The 23,800-nt window shown below is 42.4% G+C and overlaps 1 protein-coding gene across 9 annotated transcripts in view; it reads left to right on the top strand.

Moving 5' to 3' along the window:
* Positions 1–23,800, top strand: part of prom1a (prominin 1a) — a 63,841-nt gene that overhangs the window by 13,509 nt on the left and 26,532 nt on the right. For all 9 annotated transcript variants that reach the window (XR_009921756.1, XR_009921757.1, XM_062394075.1 and 6 more), the window contains exons 2-3: positions 8,796–8,854; positions 14,701–14,906. Coding sequence is in view for 7 of the 9 variants with exons in the window: in XM_062394075.1 (XP_062250059.1) it covers positions 8,796–8,854; positions 14,701–14,906 (265 nt within the window). In the remaining 2 variants the exon portion in view is untranslated. The remainder of the gene's footprint in view (positions 1–8,795; positions 8,855–14,700; positions 14,907–23,800) is intronic.

The following is a 23,800-nucleotide window of genomic DNA, read 5'->3' as shown; positions in this document are numbered from 1 at the left end:
GCGCCACCATCTTTGACGATAATACTACACAGCAATTCAAGAATAATAAACACACAAGACAACAGCAACTTGCATGTGGAGGACAGTGTGTATTCCAGACAGACAGAATAACATTGTGCACATCTCTGTAGTCACATCACTTGAGTTCATGTTTATTATTCAGAGACTGGCAGGATTCATATTCTCATTTCTCTGAACCCGCGGATGAGATTGAAGTCCCTGCGCAATATACACACGTTATTAGTGTCTGCTGCCATGTTGCCTGGATTTATTTTTATCTGTGTGTGTGTGTGTTTGTGTGTGTATGAGAGTGTGTGTGTTTGTGCATCTACTGTCGTGCATCTCTAACCATCGGTGTGATTTCCACTGGAGGGGCGGCTGTCAACTTTATTAAAGTAGTGAATGTGCATTGCTCTGGATGGTATTCACAGCCGGATGTATCGGTGCATGTGAGCTGATCCGAGATGTGTGGACGCTTCTTTTCTGTATGAGCAAGTCTCACCCATGGATTCATCCGGCCGCTGTGTGAAAGCAGAATTAAGTGGAGTGTGCAGAGACTCCAGCTGTTTACATGCAAGCCCCCCCCCCCCACACACACACACACGGAACATCTCTTAACATGAGGAGGAAACAGCAGAAATATTATTTTTTGAATTGAAATGTGAGGGATAACTTTGTCACGGCTTGTTAAGTCGTCTCTAGGTAAACTAACACTGTGTGTATTAGTTTCACCAGCACTGATGACCCCCCCCCCCCCCCCCCCAAACCGCTCAGTTCCTGCATGTGTCAGTGGTGAGAGCGTTGTTACACAGAGATCACGGTGAGAAAGATTAACAGTTTTAAATTAAATGTCTGTCCATGCCCCTTGTAGGTTTGTGAGAAAGAGAGAGAGAGAGAGATAGATAGAGAGAATGTGTGTGTGTCTGTGTGTGTGTGTTTGTCCTCCTCCCTTCCCTCGGTTGTGTTAAAAGCCCATTCTCCCTCCATAGTTTCCGATTCTATGGTAACAGTGTGTTTACAATGTGCGGAGATGTTTTTATACCGAACTCATGGGAAGTCAGCTCTGATACAATCAGCCCCCGACAGACACACACACACACACACATACACTTACACACACACACACACACACACACACAAGCATTTCAGTTAAATGTCAAGTCAGTGGTGTGCTGACATTCACTGGAAGACAGCTGCCAAGTTAGGATTTGATGTAACTAGAATAATTAGCATAGTGTTACAGGCATAGCCATAATTTCTGTTGTGATAATACATGATAGTTATTGTTAGTTAAGTCGTGTTAGTAGTTGCAGTTAGCTTAAATATTTGAGGTTGGTTCCTTCATCACCAAATGAAAATCTAAGGATGAATGTTGTCACTATCGCGTTATGAATGTTAAACATCTTAATGGGGGAAAAGCATTTTAAAGATAAGCAATAAGGATTTGTGGATCTCGCAACTCTTGCTAAAGACACTAGAAGCTGACAAGTGTGAAAATACCTCTTGGACATGACAGATCCTGCTCAAACACACATGTTGACTTAACACAGGAGCGGCTACAACTGATGCTTACTGTGAAAATGATACATAATCAGATTTCCTGGTTTATCTTCATCTTTGTGAAGCAAAGCAAACACCAACCAGCCACTGACCCAATAGTTTCTCTCCCTATACTCAGCTCTGGCTATTTGTCCACTTTCACAATCTGTCAATCAAATACCAGTGCTGTCTTCTCTCAGAGTTCAATGTAAAAACCTAAATCTGGGATTGGATTCACTATGTATTGTTTATGTGGATGGAATCTGCAGAATCCTACTTCAATGTTCATACAGTAAAGGTTAAATATCTTAAAATCACTGAAGCCATGACTTGAAAATTCCTAAAATGTAATTATTCTGCACGGCAACAAGGATTAAACAGCCCTCAGATGTGTTTAGCTCCTTGTGTTACTGGACATTCATAGCGTGTGATCACTAGAGCTGAGACCCAGTGACGCCTCCTGGAGGTGTCCTGGATGCACCTGGAGGTGTCCTGGAGGTGTCCTGGAGGTGTCCTGGATGCACCTGAAGGTGTCCTAGAGGTGTCCTGGAGGTGTCCTGGATGCACCTGGAGGTGTCCTGGAGGTGTCCTGGGTACCAACAAGACTTGACTGCAGGACATGTCGCCACATGTGCAAATCAATTAAAATGTACTTGATTGTCCCCTTGGGGAAATAACACAAAAAAACAGTACACAAGGAGATATATGCAGAATAAAAGTGAATTGAATATTGCACCTTCCCTGAAAACGCTTAAAAAGATAAAACACTTAATGGATTAAAAGATGTCAAACCTAAAAACCAGAATATAAAATGTGCCAGACACAGTGTAAAGGTTGTTGAGATACACGATCGAAACATGATTCCTTATTTAGAAGAGTAATAGACTTTGGGATGAATGAATGCTTGACACTTATCGTCTCTGTAACATCGGCCTGAAGGTAACAGGTTCAATTTAGAGGACAGGAGGTGTGCCGGGTCTTTAAGGATCCTGTGAGCCAGTGTTGTTTAGAGAAGGAGAAACTTTCTTGTGTTTGATTTCATCCCCATCTTCGCTGAGTTGATTTTGAATCCAGTTTTACAAACAGTTCTTAGCTTAATGTCTCTACTTGTTGGGTTTGACTTTCCTTCTGTGCTGCGCTTTTCCTTACGATTGTTTTTATTCCAAACAAACATGTTAAACATGGTCAGTTTGGGTCTGACCTCGGCAGCAGAACCTCCTTTTTATCTTTGAACATTTTTAAATGACACGTCTGAAAATGACTAGTCTGTAGTTCTGCAAAAATCAACAGTTTGCCCATTATATGCGGAGCAGCAGCACTTTTGTGAGGCACCTGAATTCATTGCTCTTTCACCTGAGGGGACCTGCAGTGCTGGGTGGTAACTAGAGACAATAACATCCATTACAGCTGCTTTAAACTGAAAAGGGCATTTATATGTAAATCCTACGAGTTATTACACAGGAGTGTGAAGGATGAGGGCAGGAGCAAACATCCTGTTTATGTCACCTCACGCCAAGGAGACTCTCCCGTCTGCATTAGTGTTACAACCCCCTTGCTGAATTTAATTCTCTACACAAAGCTCTCTCCGCTTGTGTGCGAGTGTCCTCAGATAACTTTGTCAGAGAGAATCCACGTCGTCTGCTACACCGCCCCTGTGTTCCGAGAAAAAAGAGAAAGCATCCCTGACTGGTTCTGGTTTGTATTAACGCTGCCGTGGTCGTGGTGTGGAAGCGGATCTCGTGGCCGGGCTTATTTATTTATATATGTTTTAATAAGCCTGTGAGCAGCGGGTGTTGTGGGTTAGGAAGGGCAGTATCAGAGTTGTGTTGATTTAGCTGTTGGTGCAAGTTGATAAAAATGTAAATCTCCATGCTGCAGTACAGGTGTGGCCACGCTGCCTTCAGTAAACCAAGACATCCCTCACCTGTCCATCCCTCCTCCACATTCATCCATCATTCATCCATCCATCACTTTATCCCACTTCTCTGTATTCATTCACCCACGAGTCCTGTTTTTATTCATCCATCTGTCTGCGCCTGTTCCTCATCTTTGTTGTTTCCTGCTTCAGCAATCCCTCCTTCTTGCTTTAGCTCTTCTACACCCCCTGATTTTCAATTTCACTCGTTTAGTTGCTTAAAATAAATGAAAATTGGCTCGTGTTCCAGCAGCAGGAACGTGCCTCTAGTAGCAGACGGTGCTCTGATCACAGTCCAGTTCCTGCAGTGCACCTGCTCCATGTTGTAACTCTGCTCACTATAAAGCATAAACCACTCTAACCTGCATTTAACAGCAATACAGAGTTACGTGTCCAGAGCTGAGTCAGCTGTTAGTAGGTGCACATGTCAATTAATGATAGAAATCAATGTAATGAAAAACATGTCTGAGGTTATTTAGGAAAAATGTCGCCGTTGAATAGTTTGTCAAACTGAGAATTAAACATCTTTGACTGTTTGATTTATAGATAGATAGATATATAGAGAGATAGAGAGATAGATAGATAGATGATAGCTAGATAGATGGATAGATAGATGGATAGATGGATAGATGGATAGATGGATAGATGGATAGATAGATGGATAGATAGATGGATAGATGGACATGGTTGCAGCAGCAGGTCAAGGGCATTGCACAAGTAGCAATAAAACAGATGGGAAGAATAAAAACAGCTCAAAATAGGATGTCATAAACTTAAACGACTAAGCCTGTAAGCAAGAGAAAAAACACAAGAGATGTGAAGTTGTTTGCATTTAAAGACAATGTAATGAGGCTCGGTAAGAATGTGAGATACTCAAATACAATGAGAGTATAAGATGTGAAAAATATGTTTATGTTGCACATAGGATTTAAATATAGCTTTTAAATCTTTAAAAAATCTTTCATCACTTCAACGTCTACAGTATGAAATCATATTGTGTGTGTTGTGTGTTGTGTTGTCAATATTAAAGAGGCAATGACACAGTTTTTTCTATTTATCTTTTTTTTAATTCTGCAGGTTTGTTCATTCCATCCGATCTTTCAAGTACAGCAGTAGACAAAAGTTTTTATTTTCTGGTTCCAAACTTTACAAGCGTGAATAATAAGAGCCTGAGTGTCAAAGTCAAACCGTGTTCAATAAAAGGTGAAGACGAGACACGAGTTTTTGTAAAAGATTAAACCAGAGATTCAATACAATTATAGTTTCAGGACGTCAACACGCCGCCGCTCGTCTCGTCCCACCACCAGGAGCTTTGTTGTTAACAAGACCTGTGTTTTTTTTTCCATGACATTTATTTGCGAAGCAGAACCTGAGTCTCCCACAGGGACGAGATTATTGGCTTTTCATAGAGCGTATGTTACATGATATTCCTGAATGGTGGAAGCTGTTTGAGGCTCGGCTCGGCATTTACAAAGGTCAGACATCTCAACAGCTCTGCCTCGATAACAACCGCAGGACGTCCTCTGGGTCACACTGACCGTCTCATTATAGAACCATCACTGTAAGAACCATTGTCAGGGGGGAACCTACTCCTCCTCCTTAAAGCCTCCTGTAATAAACACCACATGCTTCATTAAGTGTTCCATCCTGGTGAGAAAGAAAGTTCTGAAAGTGTTCAGCACCGTGACAAGTTAGTTCTCCCCTGTTGTTCTGATGCTGAGCAGCAGAACCAACAAAGAGCTGCGGGACTCCTCAGGGCGAGAGACTCCTCTCCTGTGAAACTGAAGAAGAGCTCATCTGGCTGCTTCATCCTGAGCTCCCTGCAAAGCTTCAATCTGCTGTAAAGTCTCAATGCAGAGAAGCCACGAACACTGCTGTCTGCTGCTGTATTTATATTTACATAGATATCTCCATGTGTACATTTACATGTAGATATATTGAATCTGCATTTTGCTGAAAGCAACGTTCTTAATCCACACACCTACACACATTGAGCGCAGGCTTCTGAAAGGTGGACAAACAGACCACAGGTCAGTTTCCAGGTGTCAGAGGCCGCAGCGTCCTGACGTACACATTCATGTTGAAGCAGCAAGCAGAGAAGACGGACAGGAGAGAGTTAACGTGGGTGGAAACTCTCACATCAAGTGAGCTTTTCGCTCGTGGAGAGGGATTAAATGCCTCTCACTGGAAAACGGAGGTTGGATTCATTCCAGCCCTCCCTCCTCTCCTCTTTCTCTCTTTCACCTCTCGTATTTTTCCCCCCTCACTCATCCTCTCTTTGTTCTTCCTCTCTCCTCCGTCTCTCTTTCATCCCTCCGTCCTTTCACTGCTTCCTTTATTTCCTGACGCTCCTCTCTTGGCTGATGTCCCAAACATCTATTCATTTATTAGCCTGAGCTTTCACCGCTGCCGCTCCAGGCGACGTGGTTAATGTAAAACTCATTTTCTCTGACTTACAGGTTCCAGAGAAATCGTTCGTGCCGCTGGGATTTCTCTGAATTCTGTCAACCAGACCTTAGCTGGGGTTTTAGAAATGTCAGGTCTTGATGATTGAAGCTGGAGATGACATGTGAACCTCAGAATCCAGTCTTTACTCAAACCTGCTCCTTAAACATCACTCTGGTTTCTACCAGGTGAAGATAAATCATTTTTAGATATCTCTATAGCTCCAAAAGATGCAGAGATATTTGAAATATGCACAAGGTAATTTTCTGACATTATTGTGGTCTGTTATTTGAAGAGTTGACCTTGACCCTTGATCCTAAAAAGAGATTTTTCCTTCTTTTAACCCACATTTACATTCTTTCATTATCAAAACAGGTGCTAATTGATTTTCTATCGATTGACTAATTGCTGCAGTTGTAATCCTCTTTAATCCTCTGTCTCACAGTGAGAGCAGCACAGAACTGAACCATCTCTTCTCATGTTTTTAAAATATTCCCCCACCCCCGAGGCCTGGTGCATGATAGTGTGCTTCTTGTTTACCTCGGTTACAGTTGCATCCTGTGGGGAAAAGGGGAATTTGAACACACCTTCACCACAAGGTCAGGAGCGTCTTAGAAACACACAAAGCTTCAACACAACAACAGAAGATGATAGCCAAGCTCTGTGCTTTTATTTTTCTCCCCAGAGACCGGATTGTTTTACAACACAACCAGCGACACACAATAGTTGCTGCCGTCAGCCGTGTGAGGGAGGAGGAACTGACCTGGGAGCTGGAAACAAACAGCATGTTTATAGGCTGACCTACTACAGACCTGTTCCTACTGAACATGGTGGGAACAGTGGATCACAGACTTCAGCTCTGACACAGTCCCCTCAAATATCACATCAAACATGTCAGGTTCATTTAGACACAGTTCTAAAGGTGAAGACACATATAAACTGTTTATTTCCAATGCCTCCAATATTAATCTATGTACTGATCTGATAAACCACATATTTAAGTAACTGCATTCAAACCACAACATGATCATTTCAAGAAACACAGCGAGAAGGTTTAACCGACAAACTTGTCAAGTTCCTGTTCTGGACCATCGACCACTGACAAGCAAACAAACCTCAGCAAAGGCCCAACAGCATCAAATCCAGTCAAGCTGCACCAAAGCACTCGTAGATATAAGTCCCCTCAATAAGCTCTGTTGTTTTCATCTAGATCCATGAATTATTCCAGAGGAAATGTCAAGAACACCCCGTCTCACAATGTTAAAGAAACTTCCTGGATCTGTTTCCATATTCAGTTGTTTCTGCGTAATCCTGCTGACAAACAAACAAACAAACAAACAAACAAACCAACAAACATAAACTCTTTTGCAGAGGCCACTGTCAGACTTGTCTTTAGCGAGCCCAGTAAGTAACTCCAGTTCCAGTTGGGCTTCCTGTACAGACAAATGAGGATCTCCTCTGTTTCCTCACATCAGCTGAACTCTGACCCTGGATCTGCCTCATGTTAACACACATCTCATGCTTTGGATTATAGGCAACAATCATTAGTGTGTTTTGTGATGAATCAAACAATTGTTCTTTGTGGATATATTCTTCCTTCAGTGAAGAAACGCTGCTGCTGTAGAAGAAAGAAACAAGAACCCAGAGTGTGTTTTCACGTCTTATTTTTGGAAACCTCTCGCCTGTGAGAAGACTTCCTGCCTCTGTCATCTTCATATGATGAGTCACAGCCTGAACTGCAGCAGGTGGAGACGTGGGAGGGAGCCGTGTCAGGCTGGGTCGGATTTGTTCTGTTTCAGGGAATTCATCTCTTTTATTGATCGAACCGGATCAAAGTTCTGAAATAGTTTCAAAACCAACAGAAAACCAATGACTTCAGTGACTAGGTTTTATTTATATAAACTTTTATCTGAATTTGTATTGGTTCCTGTATTAGCCACAATATGTAGGCTGATGTTAAAAAACAGTTGGCAATCACTCCCAAGATTTTGTTGGGATGAAACCCTGATGAAAGGAATCATGTATTTTCTTGTAAATAAACCGTAAACTTGAATATAAATACCAAGAATTAAAAGAAAATCCTAATATATAGAACTTGTATTAAGAATATACGTTTATGCACAACTTTTTAGCATGGTTCACTCTGTAGAATAAAAGTTTTCATATCAGGAAGCTTATAAACTCAGATATTGATGTCTGAGGAAGGTTAATATTTTTATAGACATTTTGATTTTTACCAACCAATGCATCGCCAGCCCCAACAGCTGTTTTCACACAGTTATTTCCAGATATTACCGAAGTTGATAGGAATCAGTTTTGGACATTTCATCATTCTAACAATAACGACAGTGACCATTCTCGTCATGCAGGACTTAATTAGGGTTCCTCCGGGACTCAGAGGGAACCAGGCTCTCGACAGCCTCCTAACACGATGTCAGTCCACTGATAAATAATGAAGGAGTTGCTCACACTGTCAGACTTGGCCCGGCCTGAAGCCCGGAGGGAAGAGCAGCGGATGAAGGGCCACTGCAGTGTCAGTGTGTGTCTGCATCTCCTGACACCATCTTGTCAAAAAGTGTCAACTTGCTGCTTCAGCTTGAAAGATATGACTTCCCATAAAAAACTATATTCTGCTCTTGATGGCTCAAGGAAGTTTCCACTCCAGCTATACCAAAAAGTTCAGTTATTAGGAAATATATAAGAATTCATGATATTCCTTCATATCTGTCGTACATGTCATTGGTCTTGAATTTCCTTCATTATGGTCTGTAAAATTATTGTATTTAACTTGTTGTGAAACGTGTAGGAACTTTCCAGCATGCCTGTTGTATTTTTATTTCAGAAAAACACACACAGTTGTCTTCACATGTCTTTTCTTGTTTCTGTGTTGTTGCAGATCTGATCGTCAAACTGGCAAAGGACAAGTTTGGAGCCATTCAGACGGAATATCAAAAGGTAAGAGTGTGTGTGTGTTTGTGTCTGTGTGTGTGTGTGTGTGTGTGTGTGTGTGTGTGTGTGTGTGTGTGTGTGTGTGTGTGTGTGTGTGTGTGTGTGTGTGTGTGTGTGTGTGTGTGTATGTTTTACAATCATTGCTCTAATGCATCTCTTTGTCTGCTTTAGGGCGTCATGTTTTTCTAATCACTTCTAGCAATATATGATAGGAATTACAGGAGAAGTGCACCTCAGGGAGACGCTCTGCAGTCTGTGACTGTTCTGGTCTTAATAGCTTTTGTAAACCGAGGTGATCTTATCACCGGAACCCCAGAAAGGAAACGCTAATTGCTTCTGGCAAAATGTATGAAATTAGAGAACGATACAACATCTGACTTTCTTATAAACAACAACTTTAATAACAACTTCCAGCTCTCTGTTTGTGCCTGCGGCCTAAAGGAAATACTTTTTTCCTAATTATGGAGCCTTCTACCATCTGTCTGTGAGCAGTATTTACAAAATGCAACGATGTGGATATGCATGCTGGGTTTGTGAATACTTTGACTTCTTTTATTTTTGTTGCTTTTGTTCTGTTTCATCCACACGTTTCTGTTTTGTGGCTTCGCTCTTTCTTTGACGCTGAGTTGCCTTTGTCTTCTGCATGCCCTCTCCATCTGATCTGGCCTCCCTCAGCCAGAGAACATAGTGCTGACCCTTCAGGTAAAGTCTGCACTTCACTGGATTTACAGTCAAACCCCCGTCCCCCTGTGTCGTCCTGCTCCATCCTGTCCCCGTGCGAGTCAGTGGGGCTGCACAGCTGAAGCAGAAATCCTTCACCACTTTGTGTCCCTATGCATTGGCTACTTTTGACCTTATTGTAGTAGAGGAGATTAGTTGTGCAGCTCTACGACCTCCACCCATCCCTCATCATCCACCTCACAACCACCCTTGGCATCCACCCTTTGGCTTGCTCGGACTTTCATCAGCGACACTGATGAAAACCCCCTCAGTCGTTTGTTCATCAAACGATTCCTCGTCACTGACTTTGATCCTCCTGCATCATCGCGATCAGGGATAATGCAACGGGTCATCTGAGTGTAGTGGAAACTCGACGTAAACTGAGATAATTGCCTGTTTTCCTTCTTTCTCTGTCAAACACTCGTGGTCTTGTCGGGGCAGAGGAGGATAGCGTGCAGCACAAACCACGGCATTCCTCTCAGCGTCCTATCAAACCACATATAATGGAAGAAATACCAACTTGGGTTTGGCGTGGTGAATTTCAGTTGGTCTCGTTTTACTGCTGAATCTGTGAATTCAATACTTTTAATGTTCTTTCAGCCGCAGGCTCCAAACTCTGTCCTGCTCGTTGAGTTTCCCTGATTGTGATGACTGACAGTTTGTTAAAGTATAGTACAACATTAAAACTCTTCAGTGGTCGTATAGTGAATTCCTTTTTGAAACTTCTGGTCGGTTGGCTAATTTGCGTCTCAGCAGTATATCCCTCCCCGATGACCACACTAACCACAGCAAGTATTGGGCCACATGTTGACACACACACACACACACACACACACACACACACACTTGATATGAAGCGTGCTGATGTTGGCAGAGTTATTTCTTCGACTGTAAATCTCCACATACTGACCTGCTCCACTGACACAGCTTAAAAAACATCTGTTCAATTAAATGCTTCAAACAGATCGTTCAAGAAAACATCAATTAGAACCTCTTCCCTGTGCAGATTGTCCTGTTGCCTCTTCATCATCATATTTCTTTAGTTTTACTTTTGGATAAAGAGGTTGGGCACAGTCATGGGTCAATAAACTATGACTGTGGCCTTACCTTGAATCTGCAGTGGAGCGTTTTAAAACTTGTTTAGATTTATTACCGTGGCTGGTTTATCAGAAGAAGGACTGACATGAAACTAAAGGACTGACTGATGTGCCACTAGATGAAATGGAGTCGAGTATCATTGAAAGCCCCGGTGTAATCTTAGTCCGGATTAAAAGTATATTTAGCCCGTGGACAAAAGCTTTAGGCTTTATAAATCACACACACAGAACAACAAGGTAAACAACGAAGTTCTTAGTTTGCTCTGTGTTTGTTTTATTTCCTGATTTGCGTTATCGAATTGCAAAAGCACAGGTTAGAAAATCTACAAAAAACTATATATACATTAAAATAAAGATGTAAACTAATAGGTGCAATAAATATTTGTTGTCCTTTTGCTAGTATTGAAATCACGTCACTGGGAATATCATGTGTCTCTTGCAGCTCCCAGTCCCAGTTTAATAGCAACATGATCCCAGTCAGGATAATGAATCAAAATGGGACACACACACACAAAAAATAAACAAAAAGGAATCGCATCATTAATTCGTTCACAGCAGCTCGTGTATCTCAGACATTCAGCTGACACTCAGTGACGGCGTCTTGCTCGAGGACACTTCAGCAGAGCTTGTGGCCGCCGCTTTGATGAAATCGGATTTCTGAAGAAACCCCTTCGCCGCTCACACACGCCGCCGCCTCGACATCCAGTGCGCTCTCGTTAGAAGGTCATCCTCCTCTTTTGGGCACTTGTTAAGATAAAGCATCGCTCCAAAAATAGTCAGAGCTGCGGGCGCTTGGAGAGCGGTGGTGGGAAAATAAAACATTTTGTCCTTCTTTTGTGAAGATTCGCCCCAATAACAAGCGAGAGCCCAGAGGCGGGATGACAAGGCGAGCGCTCAGATTTGCACAATGCCCTCAACGCATGGGCTGAGGTTGGTGCTCTGAAGCCTCATTCATAATGCCTTTATTAAAATGGAAGTGTCCGTTTTAAACGACGTAACCGCCTCTGCCCCACATACCTCCATTACGTTGGCATAGTTGTTAAGGCGACTTCCACTAGAGGGAAGCACAGAGTCGAGAGTTGTTGATGACAAAGAACATGTCGATAGTGGGAGAGGTTTGATAATGCATCTCTTAAGAAGAGGCAAAACAGGAATGTTTAGGTCCACCAATGTTCACATTTCCCTCCTCGAGTTCTTCGGTCAACTCTTTAACTATTGGCAACACTGCCCCCCTAGGATTTCCAGTGGTACTGCTCCGTTTGGTTTGTTTCGTCCGTGTCCTGAAGCTTTTTATAAGACAAATATGGATGAAGTTAATGCAGAGGATGGACAGAGGACTCCGTCTGTTTCGTATCTAACAGATGCCCAATGGCTCTTCTTTGATTTTTCCTGCGTCTCGACGGAGCTGTTCGTTCTGTCCTCTCCGTTCTCTGACCCAAAAATTGGATTCGGTCCGAGAGGGTGCGAGTGTCAGCTTGTAAACTCCTGAGAATCCCTGACACAGCCCGAATCCGCTCTCATCCAAAAGGCCGGCTTTGGGAGTTTGGATTATTCTCACAGCGGGGGAGCTCCCCAGTTTTCATAAAGACTTTCAAATCAAGTGGAGACAAGTTTTTTCTCTCTGACATGTTCACTTCTTTTCTCTCTCTCTGCCTGTTCAGAGGTAGAAGCTGCAGGTCCCCGGTGAACGCAGGGTCACCGGACTACGCGGGCGATTAAGATTAGAGCGAATCAGCCGGGAGAGCAGTTCGTCCGTTCAGGAGCACGGGTAGCAGCGCCGCTATGATCCTTTTATAATGAGACGCTATTGAGCTTCATTGTGACAAGATACATACGGTGTGGGGGAATTACCAACCCCCTATTCAAATTTGCCAATTTCCAAAGCCGGTGCTGAGTGCGGTGTAGATAGGAGCAGATTAACGGCAGCAGTGTCGTACATGACAGGAGAAGGTAGAGGAGCCGAGGCTGCCGCAATTGAACTCTTTCGTCGCATTCAGGAGAAATTTGTAAGAAAACCTGTCGAGTCACCTTCAATATTTCGAATATTCAATCAAAGTCGCAGCTTATTGAGACGTCGGATTGAGAGACGAGTGGATTTCATAGTTGACGAAGAGGAATCCTGAGGATGGAGCCGAGTTCATCCCTCCACTAACTCCTCACTGACATATAGTCCTGGTGTTTGAATCTTACTGCCCTTTTCCAATATGTATTAACTCTCCGACCTCTATTCAACAATCAAAGGAGACATAAGATGCTTTGTTCAGATTTTCCATTTCCTCAAGTGTCTTTTAGGCTCTTTGTGTAAAAAGTTTGCAAACTGAAAATGTCCAACAATATAATTTTGCCGCCTGTAGCAACTAGCCTGACACGCCCCTTAACGAAGCTACTGTACCTTTAACGGCTCCTTAAATGGTCCCAGTTCCTTCGAGGTGTGAAGCCTTTGGAATATAAACATTGACACGTGTATTCATGTGTCTCGACAGTTTAAACAACACCTGGACACCTTTGTCCAATATTTGCATAGTCACAAAGAGTAAAGAAAAAGAAACAGGTTTGACAAGCACATGGGTGATTTGCAAGTTAATCATAAAATCATCTGCATACCAAAGTTTTTGCTGAGACAGGAGCCAAAACCAAGTGTTTGAGACAGAGGCTGAAAAGAGGAGCTGCAGCAGTGGACAGTCTGAGGAAAGTGAACATTAGAGCTTTTAAACCTTCTCAAGTAATAACATCCTGAATATGAGCAGAATATGTCTCCTTTAACTGTTGGTTAACCATCACAACTTCCCTATCTGTGAACTTGTTTGACGTTGTTTTACAGGTGAAATTAAAATACTGAAGAATTTAAGCTTCGATGTATTTTCTCTGAGCACATTTTCCAGTTTATTGGCTCCACCTGCTCAGTGCAGTATATTCTCACCTGAAGGTTTAACGGTTACTTATAGTTAAAAGTGTCATTGAGAGCTATTGATTCAACTTAACGGTCATTTTGGAGGCAAGTGGAGTTAGTGTTTCTAAAACATTGATTTAAATGAGATGTAAGCAGCATACAGATAGAATGTAAGGCTCTTATATAAATTTGATCTGGGTGTACTGGCTGTTTATTTGTCAGTTCATGCAACTCTTTAATATCAGCCATTAAGATGGAGATGATTATACTGCCGAGAGATAATCTCACCTGTTTCACGAACGCCTCAATTTTCCTTGAATCCTCAAACTTCTTCCAATTCATCATGAGCTGAGCACAAAAAACGAAACTGCAGAGCACTCACTGCTGTGTAGTCCATTCCTATTGAAGCAGGGTTTTCATCAGAAATGCTTTTCCCCTTCATTAGAGTGAGAAAGAAGCGGCTCCACAGGGCTATGTAGACGGCTTCGACTCCTATAATCCTTGATATGTTGTTATCCTCTCAGTGCATGTGGCACTTTATTGGAAAGAGCATTTAAAAACCACCTTTAAGATTCGCTCCCTGTTCGTTCCGGGCAGCTCTCGGTGCAGGGACAGCGTTTTCATCTCACAGCTTTTAGGAATCTTGGCATCTGTCTTGAATAATATTGTATCTAAAGAGTTGATTATTGAATTTGCTTGAGGTATTTAAGAACCGGAGAGAAAAGGATTCTCCGGCAGCGATTAGTGTTATGCAATGTGAATTTTCTTTATCCACAAATCCTCCTTTGGACAAAGAGAAGAGAGAGAATTTCCAGCAGTGGGATCCTGCAAGATATTTTTAGATTTGTTGCTCGTTTTATCCTCAGCATCCTCGTGTGTGTCCTCCCTTCTTCTCCTTTATGCTGTTAATCTATCCTTTCTTCTCTCCCTCACTCCCCGACTCACCCGCTCCCTCCTCCTGATACAATCCCACCACCACTTAATTCTCACCTCTTTTTATTTAATCTCTTTTTTCTCCCTCTTTCCACCTCTGATGCCCTTTCCTCACCTCATCTCATTGCTGTGCACGCCACTGTTATGTTTCCTTATTCCTCATCTCCTTATTTTTCCCTTTTCATTCCCTAACCCCCCCACGCTGACCCCAGGCCATCTACTACGAGATAGGCTTCCTCGTGTGTGCGGCGGTGGGCCTGCTGTTCGCCGTCCTGATCCCGTTAGCCGGCCTCTTCTTCTGCATGTGCCGCTGCTGCGACAACTGCGGCGGCGAGATGCACCAGCGCCAGAGGAAGAACGCCGACTGCCAGCGCGGCCTGCTGGGAACGCTGCTCTTCTCCACCTCACTGGTCATCACGTGAGTAGGACACACGCACACACACACACACACGAGCGAAGATGCAAGCAGGCATGTTTTATGCGCTGGTATATGAATGCATACATATGCTGAAATATATTCAAGTTACATGCACAAATGCAGGCTACACACATCCAAGGAAAAACACACCGTACACACAACCCTTGTCATCTCATGTGTGTCCTTTTCTCACAAACACACACGCACACACAAGAGAAGGTGCAAGCAGGCATGCTTTGTGCACTGGTATATGAATGCATACATATGCTGCAATATAAACTATACGCACAAATGCAGAATACACACATCCCTTTCATATTGTGTGTCATTTACACACACACACAGATGCTGGTCATCAGCCTGCCTTCCCCATCCCCCCCGCTGTTGGCTATATATTGTAAAGACCCCATATAGATGTTATGTGACAGCATTCTTCATATTTGTGTTTGGTGTATTCTGCAGGGAATTCACACTTAAAGTTATTATGGTGATTTCACAATTATCCTCATCATTTATACACATATATAAAACAATTAAAAACCATCATCAGCATCGTTTTCTACTATTCTCCTTGGTATTTTCTATATTTCTTCCTGCTCGTGCCTTTCAGGTTCTAGTATATCACTGCTCGAGGGAAGTGCAGTGAGCGTAGCAGCAGAATTAACTCGTAGATTGCTCCTGGCGAAACTCAGAACTACTAATTGTAATTAACTGTTGCAGTGTCGTGGTTGTGAATTGCGCTGCCGTGCTGTGCTCCTCTGTTTTCTATCATTGGATATAAGCATCACTGACACTTTCTGACACTCGCTCTCCCCGGGAACCAGAGAGCGGCGGCTGCAGCCGAGCGGAAAACACTTTAGATTGAGTCGTTTCAAAAATCATCATGTATGGACGATGTGTCTCCATCTCCTCCCGCTGTCCAGACATGAAGACAGAATGTCCTGCGTACAAACACGTCCATCTTGCACATTTTGAGCCAGAAAGCAGAGCTGAGGTCCCACAGATACACAAGTCGGGCCAATTGCAAGCCTGGGTCAGCTGTCAATCACGTTTCATAACAGAAAGTAACTGATTAAAACCAAATTTACCTGAAAAATAAACACTAGTGTGATAAGAACTACCTGAAATAACAAAATGATTGAACGTGTACTTTGACCTTTTGTAGAAGGTAGGGTTTATGGCCTATACTGACGTCCGCCACTAGGGGGCGATTATGATGTTTTGGCTTCACTTTCAAGGAGTTATATTATGTCCTCCATCCTTAGGAACAGGCCATGATTAAAGATTTCGGGATAAAATAGTTTGGAGAATTTCTAGATTTTGAAAGTTTGATTGATTCTTTTCTTGTTTGCATCTCAGTTAACCTGATTAATCTGATCTAATCAGAGCCAGCTCTATATTAGTGAATATGATTTTAAAGGCAAGTACATCATCAACCCAAACTAAAAAAAGTTTTGGAGCGCCACCATCTTGGAAAAGTAAGTGACGGGTTTGTCTCAGATTAAACAAGATGATGGAAGATGATGGAAAAAGGCTTCACATGCTTGGGTCTGAAGCTTCAGTGTGTTTATTTTATACATCAGCACATCACATCTGTGTTTGTCCAGTTTATCTCTCTGAGATCGTCTCTGAGAAGCCTGAGGAGTCGCCGCCGGGGATGTAGCGCGGCACAAAAGGCTTAGGAGGGCGTTCTCGTCTTGTGCTTGACTGAAGGGATCCAGGAATGTGTTTAGTTTGATGTTCTTTGACTTTCGGTCCTTGTTGGAATGAAGCCCGGATATTAGAAATTCCACAGCAATATCCTAGCAGCCCAGACGCAGGAGTCTGAGAGCGTCGCCTGAGCTCTTATTAAATCTCCTGAGCTACCAGGCGGAGATGCTGCCGAGGCTCTAATGAAGCAGCTACAGGAAGGACAGGGATGAGCACCGAGCCCCGGACCAGGCTGCTCTTTACGGTCACTAAAAAGCCAGGAGCCGGCCACAGAGGAGTGGCAGGGGGGATATTTATCTTCAGAGAAATGTTAAAACTGGATTAAGGGAGTAGAAAAGACGCTCAGGTACGGGTGAGGACAATAGGATTGTAGAGGAAAGAGAGAGAGAACACCAAAAACAAAGTAAAAAACAAATAAACTACATATATGACTCGGCATGTGTAAACCCACAGGTTGATTTTGACGTCTTGTTAACAAAGAATTATGATTTAATATAAAATGCTATCAGAACATTTTGTGACCTTAACTTTAACTTCCAACTTAATTTCCTTTTCACAGGAGGTCAATTTTCTTCCAAACTGCTCTTTAAATAATATTTTAGAGTGCAGTTCAATCTGCAATATGGATTCATCTGCTTTACTAGAACTGTCATGTTCCCCTAAAATATAAGCATAATGTATGAATGACTAAGATGAATCCCTCCCCCCCTCCCCCTCTTAATTTAATTTACTACAATGCACACCAGCAGTAAAATCTGAGACGCTGCAAATGTAAATGCACAGGATCAATCGACCCCCTGGTTTGATATCACTTGATCTTAACAACCCTTTTAATCTCATTTCTCTAAACCATGAGCACCACTAACAAACGCCGACTGGTTTTTGAACATCCAACTGGGATGAGCCCTCGAGACGGTGTTCCCAACCAGCTAGTTGCCCTGGTAACCTGGAGTCAATGACTTTAGCTGCAGCTTTTTAAACTGGTTTCATTTTTCCCACTTTATGAACAATGAAAACAAGACATGTCTGAGAATATTATGTTTGGTCCTTCACGTGCAAAACAGCTTCAGTAAAATTAGAAATGAACAGGAGATGAGAAGTGAAATGTGTGTCTTGCGTCACCCTCTGCGGTGAAGGTTGCTGGGTCAAATCCCAGGGGAGCTGTGGTTGTAAACATGAATGAGTAATGTTTACTGGGTTAGAGTCGAGCTGCAGGGAGCCGGGGGTTAGATTCACACCGGTGACACAGTCAAGCTCGTTGTTGAGGTGTGTGTGTGTGTGTGTGTGTGCGCATGTGTGTGTGTGTGTTTGTATGTGCGCGTGTTTGTGTGTGTGTGTGATCAAGTTCAGCACACGAGTTCATCCTGTGTCACTGTCTGTCTTTATGCTACAAGAAGCAGGAAATGACACCCAATCAGTATTTTTACATAAACACTAATTAATTAACCAGATCCAGATTAATGTGAAGAACTCATTAGTGCAGCCGTATCATTAACTCTCTCACCAGGTTAAATCAGGTGAACGAGGATCGGTATCTAAATTAACGTGATTAATGAGCTTTCGTTATTTGTGAACATTGTTTCATAATCACACATAAATAAATGAGACTGATTTCTCTTGGAGTCGGAGCACGAAGTCGGATCAGGTTAATGATGAAAGTGTTTGTTTGCACAAACACAAACATGTGAGCAGAGAAGAGCAGCAGCCAATTAGAGGCCGATTTACAACAAGATGAACCAGAGTCGTTGTAATGATGCGGTGAGAACGAGTTTGTGTTAACAGCTTTGTTGTGGTTTGTGTTTGTCAGATGAAGCCGGCGCAAGAAAGTGGAGACGAGTCCTCCATCTTTGTTTAGATGGAGGTTGCGTGGACGTTTCTTCTAGAGATGCGTCAATGATTCATTTTCAGTTTTCAATAATTACAGGGATCATTTGATGACAACCGATCAGATCCACACTGACAGATTTGTTTGATTGAATAAAAAGAGAAGATCCATTTCAATACCCCTTCTTGTGAATCTGCAGCACAAACATCTTCTCATCACTCTGCTGTGTTTGTTTGTTATTAGCGTATCAAGGCTTCAGCTCGTGCACGTGTGTGTAGTAAAAGGTGCATTCTGCATTAAGCCAGTCTGCACGTTATCAAAAAGAACAGCAGCAGCTATTTCCGTCTCGGCTAATCAGCTCTGACTCCACGTAACTCCTGCGTGGATTTACAGCGACGGTGAGATGACAGACACGAGATCTGTCCCTCTGTTCCAGCCGAGTGGAAGACCCCCGCCTCACCCTGTTACCCAACATGCACCTCAGCGGCCTATTTCAGTCGCTGGGTGTCCAACACTATTAACCTGAAAGTTCTCGACACGGTGACCTCAGACATTCACAGTAATCACGCAGGGTCTAATTAATGATGAAGCAGGCGACAGTGAACGGAGCGTCCAGAGCCATGTGTTTCAGTCTCAGTCACTTTAGATTTCAGGAGTTTGCTCTTGTTTACGATTTCAGTTGTTTAGGATTTCTGCAGGTTCTTTACCAAACTGATGTGACTAAACTCTGGGTGGTGACTATTTGCATGTATCTATCAAAGTGTTGTGTCATTCTTCCTTATTTCACCATATATTTCAGCCATAAGTCTTCTTAAGACACTGATGTTTGTTCAAGAGATGATGTTTCTGATCATTTTGGTTTGAGTTCGTTATAAAAAACTGTTTTAAACATCTTGATTGACAGCAGATGTCCTGCAGGACCTCGATACCACTTCTCCACTTCACTTTCAGTATTTTCCCCCTTATTTAGAAGAGATATTATTCAATTGTTAATAAAGTGACCCAAATAAAGCACAAAAACAAACCCACGGAATCTTTTACTTCGTCTTTCCCAGAACAATAACTGAAAATAAACCTCTCAAGTGACATTTAATACTTGGCTGAACTTTGCATTTGATTGCAGCTCTGAGGAAACGACTCCTAATTGTAGTGAAACGCCTCACAGTCACTTAATTGCACAATTACAGCACCACAATTTCTCAGACTAACACACAAAAATAAGTCACTTAGGGAGACGCACAAACACACACTCCCACACGTCCTCCTGCCGCCTGTAACCCACTCACCGCTCGGTTAACAGCCTCCCCGGGGGGGCGTCACACACGCTGCTATTTTTAGAGGATTCATTAATAGTGTGAAGATCATTAACTTTGCTCTGTCCTGAATGAAGCATTCTTATGCTACTATACATATCAATAATAAATCATTAAAGGACCAAAAATGTAATATTTACTTTGAAACATTTCATTAGGTTTAGTTTTCTGTCATATTTTATGCAGAAAGTACAGGAGAAGGATTTTATAATATCAAATTAATTTGTAAAGTTGTATTTGTTTTACAGTTAGATCCTTAGAAGCTGCATCTGTAGGTGTGAATTATTTAGAAATTTCTTTGGCGATCTTTGAGTTGAGTCAATAATACGTTTCTCTCACCTCCTGAATAATTCATATTTTAGAAGTTTGTTTTTTTTTGGAAGTTTTTATAACGCGATGAACAGATGGAGTGTGGTTTTTCTTTGTGCTTTTTAAAGCTGGGTTGTAAGCCGTCATATTTTGGAACTTTACTGATTTTGTCGTCTTTTAGTTCGGTAAGTTCATTGAGAGAGTTTTTTTTAGATAATTGGTAAGTTTTGTAAGTTTTAAGACGGTTTTTCTATGTAACTAAAATGAAAAGTTGAAAGAATGACAAGCAGAGCAACTTGCCATTTGGATTTTTTTTTGTTTTTTCTCATAAAAAATCCACAGTGAGAAACGTAAGTACAGATTTTGAGATAGAGACGATTATGTAGGTCTAGAAACTGGCCCATAAACATCTGTATAAACCCTCATAATGTCAAAGTGTACTCACACTTTTGGTCTATAAATCTTTTTGTGTTTTATTTCTTCTTTTCCCCGCTTCTGATCTCGATGATTTTCTTTCCTCGGCACAATCTTGAATCGTGATTAAATTGAGAAACATGTGAAAATAACTTCATTTCTATATTTTCTAGCTATTCACTCGGTCATTCCTTTTTCACACAGGAGGTTGACATCCCCACTTTTCCAACCAGGATGAGCACAACAGTTCTTAAACCAGGGAAAATGTGAAACCATTGAAACATATGCCTGAATCCACTCTATAGTTAAAAAAAATGTAACAACCCCATATTCAGTTTAGAGTGAACAGGGCGATATCCTCCCTGTCACACTTCACATGGCCAATATAGTTTAATGGCCACGTGTATAGATGTCTCCATCAGTTGCTGGTCACAGTGGTGCAGACACGACTTCGCCACTGGTGCAGTAACATGAGAACAGAGCTGACACAGCAAACACAGACTGAGCAAACAGCACGAGCCCCCGTCACAAGGACACAGAGACACAGGAGCTGCTCTACATCCAGCTGCTCTATACTGAGCTTTTATTTTGGGGAAATTGTTAAAATACATAGAGCAGAAAACTACTTTGTCCTTTCAAACTATCATTTGTGCCTGAAGTCATATTTCTGATTAGAAATGATTTGTATTTGTCTGCACGGTATCTGCCATCATGTCTGTACTGTATTTTATTATATTCAAGTTTCCACTAACTGAGCCCTTGTCCCTTCTGTCCCCTCTGTCCCTGTGGAGGAGACACGATGTCCCTGCAGACGCCTGATCGCTGCCCAGCACGTAGACAACCACACAAAGACAGCTTCACGCAAACCGGTGCCAAGCTAATTAACCGGAGAGGCTTGTTGTCAGATTTGCTTTACATCCCATCATTTTTCACATCTACCGGGGTAACCTCACTTTTACTGGTGTGGAGCCAAAATCCACTTTAATTTTTTTTTTTTCAGATTACATTTTGTCTCCTCGTCCCGACTCCTTTACGGTCTGCGACGTCTTGTAATGAGTTCAATATAAATCAACCCACAAAGTGCTCCAGCAGGGAACTCCACACAGTGAAGCTTATTGATGTGAGCAGCGGTCAGGACGTTCTTTTGTATTTATCGGTGCACATACGTGTTACAATAGTGATGATGTGGCACCGGAGAGAGAGAAGCTGGTTCCCAGCTGAGAGCTGGATTCTATCTCAGGGGCGTCAGCTTCGCAAATATCTAACGCACACAAAATCATATATCATCTCTTTGTCACTGTGTTTTACCTTTATGTTCAACAGGGGTGAAGCGACCCCATTTTAAAAATGCTGTTGTCAGATTACAACTCGCACTGTACGAGTAAATCACCTGCGATGGAAAAGAGAGAGCTAATGATTTGCTCTCACTCTACCTGTCGGACAGTTGACGTGTGTTTGCTCTCACAGCACTGAGGGTTACAACTTGTGACTGTTGTTCTGGTCTGTGCAATGAAAATCTAAAAAGAAGGTTAGAAATCAACATGTTGGTCGTGACAGGAGGAGGTGTACTGAGGCCACAGCGCCACCAGCCTGGCAGCCATGTTTTCTGTACATAGGATGTGCAAACTCCTGCAAACTACTGAAGGGATTTTGGAAATTGTTTGACGGTTGGAACGTGGGCCAAGAAATAATCTGTTAAATATTGGCGAGGATACAGACAAGGTTGTGGATCCAGGATTTTTGTTTATTTGCTCTTCATTTGTCTGCATTTCTTTTTGACATTTTCTCTGATTTCCCAGGAAATAGTCCTAAAATATGAAGAAGAAAATCAGTCATATTGAAGGGACTGTTGCCTATGAGGGTGTAATTAGGCTGGTTTATATTTATCAGCATTGTTGGACGCAGGTCTGCATTCTACTGATAGATATTCTGGTTATTTGCCATTTCATACAGACAGAGTGAGAAGAACAGATGCAGAGTCCAGGTAATAGACTCCTGTACTCTCTACTACACTGCACGACAAATGACAAGGCTGAAGATCTGTCACAATCTGAAAGTCGTGATATTAGATTTTGTCTCCCTCCTCGTCCAGGCAACCTCGACTCAGCCATTTCGAGAGTGTGAGATTCAGAAGTACGACTTCACTTCTCTGGCCGAGTCTTCACTTGTGTTTTCTCTTCACTCCTCTGCAGAATCTGTGGGAATTATTTTTCTATCTCGATCAAGCCCACACACACACACACAATGAACCTCACTCCTCTCGGCTGAGGTCTCCACAGGCCGACTCCGGCAGCTGAGATCTTGTTTTACTGCTGCGGATCCGTGCATCAATATGTTCAAAACCCAGCGTGGGCGGCGGCAGCTCTGATCATGTGGAACATCACAACCACCGCAGGGAAAAAGTGTGTTTGAGGCGGGAGGGAGAACGGTGAGCTTCACACTCCATTTGTTGGTTTTCATTCTGGTTATTTTATACTTAAATGTGGGTTTGAGATGTTTTTAGTTGTGAACGGAGGCTGCAGAACAGTCTTACTAATGTTCAACATGTTGTAAATAAACAAAGATCAGGGTTAATTTGATCGCCAAAGGCTCACGCTGTTAGAACCAATCACTGCTCTTCAATTTCACACAACTGCTGATCCCTCGAAAAGTGACTTTCAGTTGCAGACACAAGAGAAAGTTTGAAACGCTTTCTCCAGAGTCTTTGCAATCCAGAGCTAAATAATTAAATGCAAATCTTAGATAATGGAAAATTAAATCGGCGCTCAGGTTTGATTGGTCAAGGATTAATGGAATATGTACTTTTTTATCGAGACATTATTTACAGAGTAAATACACCAGCACTTAGAATTCTTCTTCATCAATTATTCTCCTATCACATCGTTAATATCTGTTTGAAAGGTTAACAATTGTATTTTATCTTTTTGTATCCTCTTTTGCCTCTCGGCCAAATGTCTTAACGAGTAGGTCACCACAACTTCTAAACTACTAACTGTAAATGAAGGTATTGCATCATGCACTATACCCAGAAAGCCTTGCAAATTGAGGTAACTAACTGGGAGATTAACCACAAAGTTACTTGAGCTTCAGGGCCATGTGTTTTTGGAATCTCTTGGCTCCTCTTGGGTTTTTTAAAATCCTGCTGAATTCCACTGACCTTCTGTGGATGAACCCTTCAGGCTGTTTGGCTCAGAGTTTCATCTCAGAGTACTCATATCATTTCTGGTGTGTTTACTGTCAATTGTCTTGTTGTGTCCCACCCAGTAAACACATCATCCTTATGAGGAGGGGGTGGGGTGGGGGTGGGGGGGGGGGGGGGGTAA

Source organism: Platichthys flesus, chromosome 8 (assembly GCF_949316205.1).
Source record: "Platichthys flesus chromosome 8, fPlaFle2.1, whole genome shotgun sequence".
NCBI lineage: Eukaryota > Metazoa > Chordata > Actinopteri > Pleuronectiformes > Pleuronectidae > Platichthys > Platichthys flesus.
The sequence above is the reverse complement of the archived record's forward strand: the minus strand, read 5'-3'. Positions and strand labels throughout refer to the sequence as shown.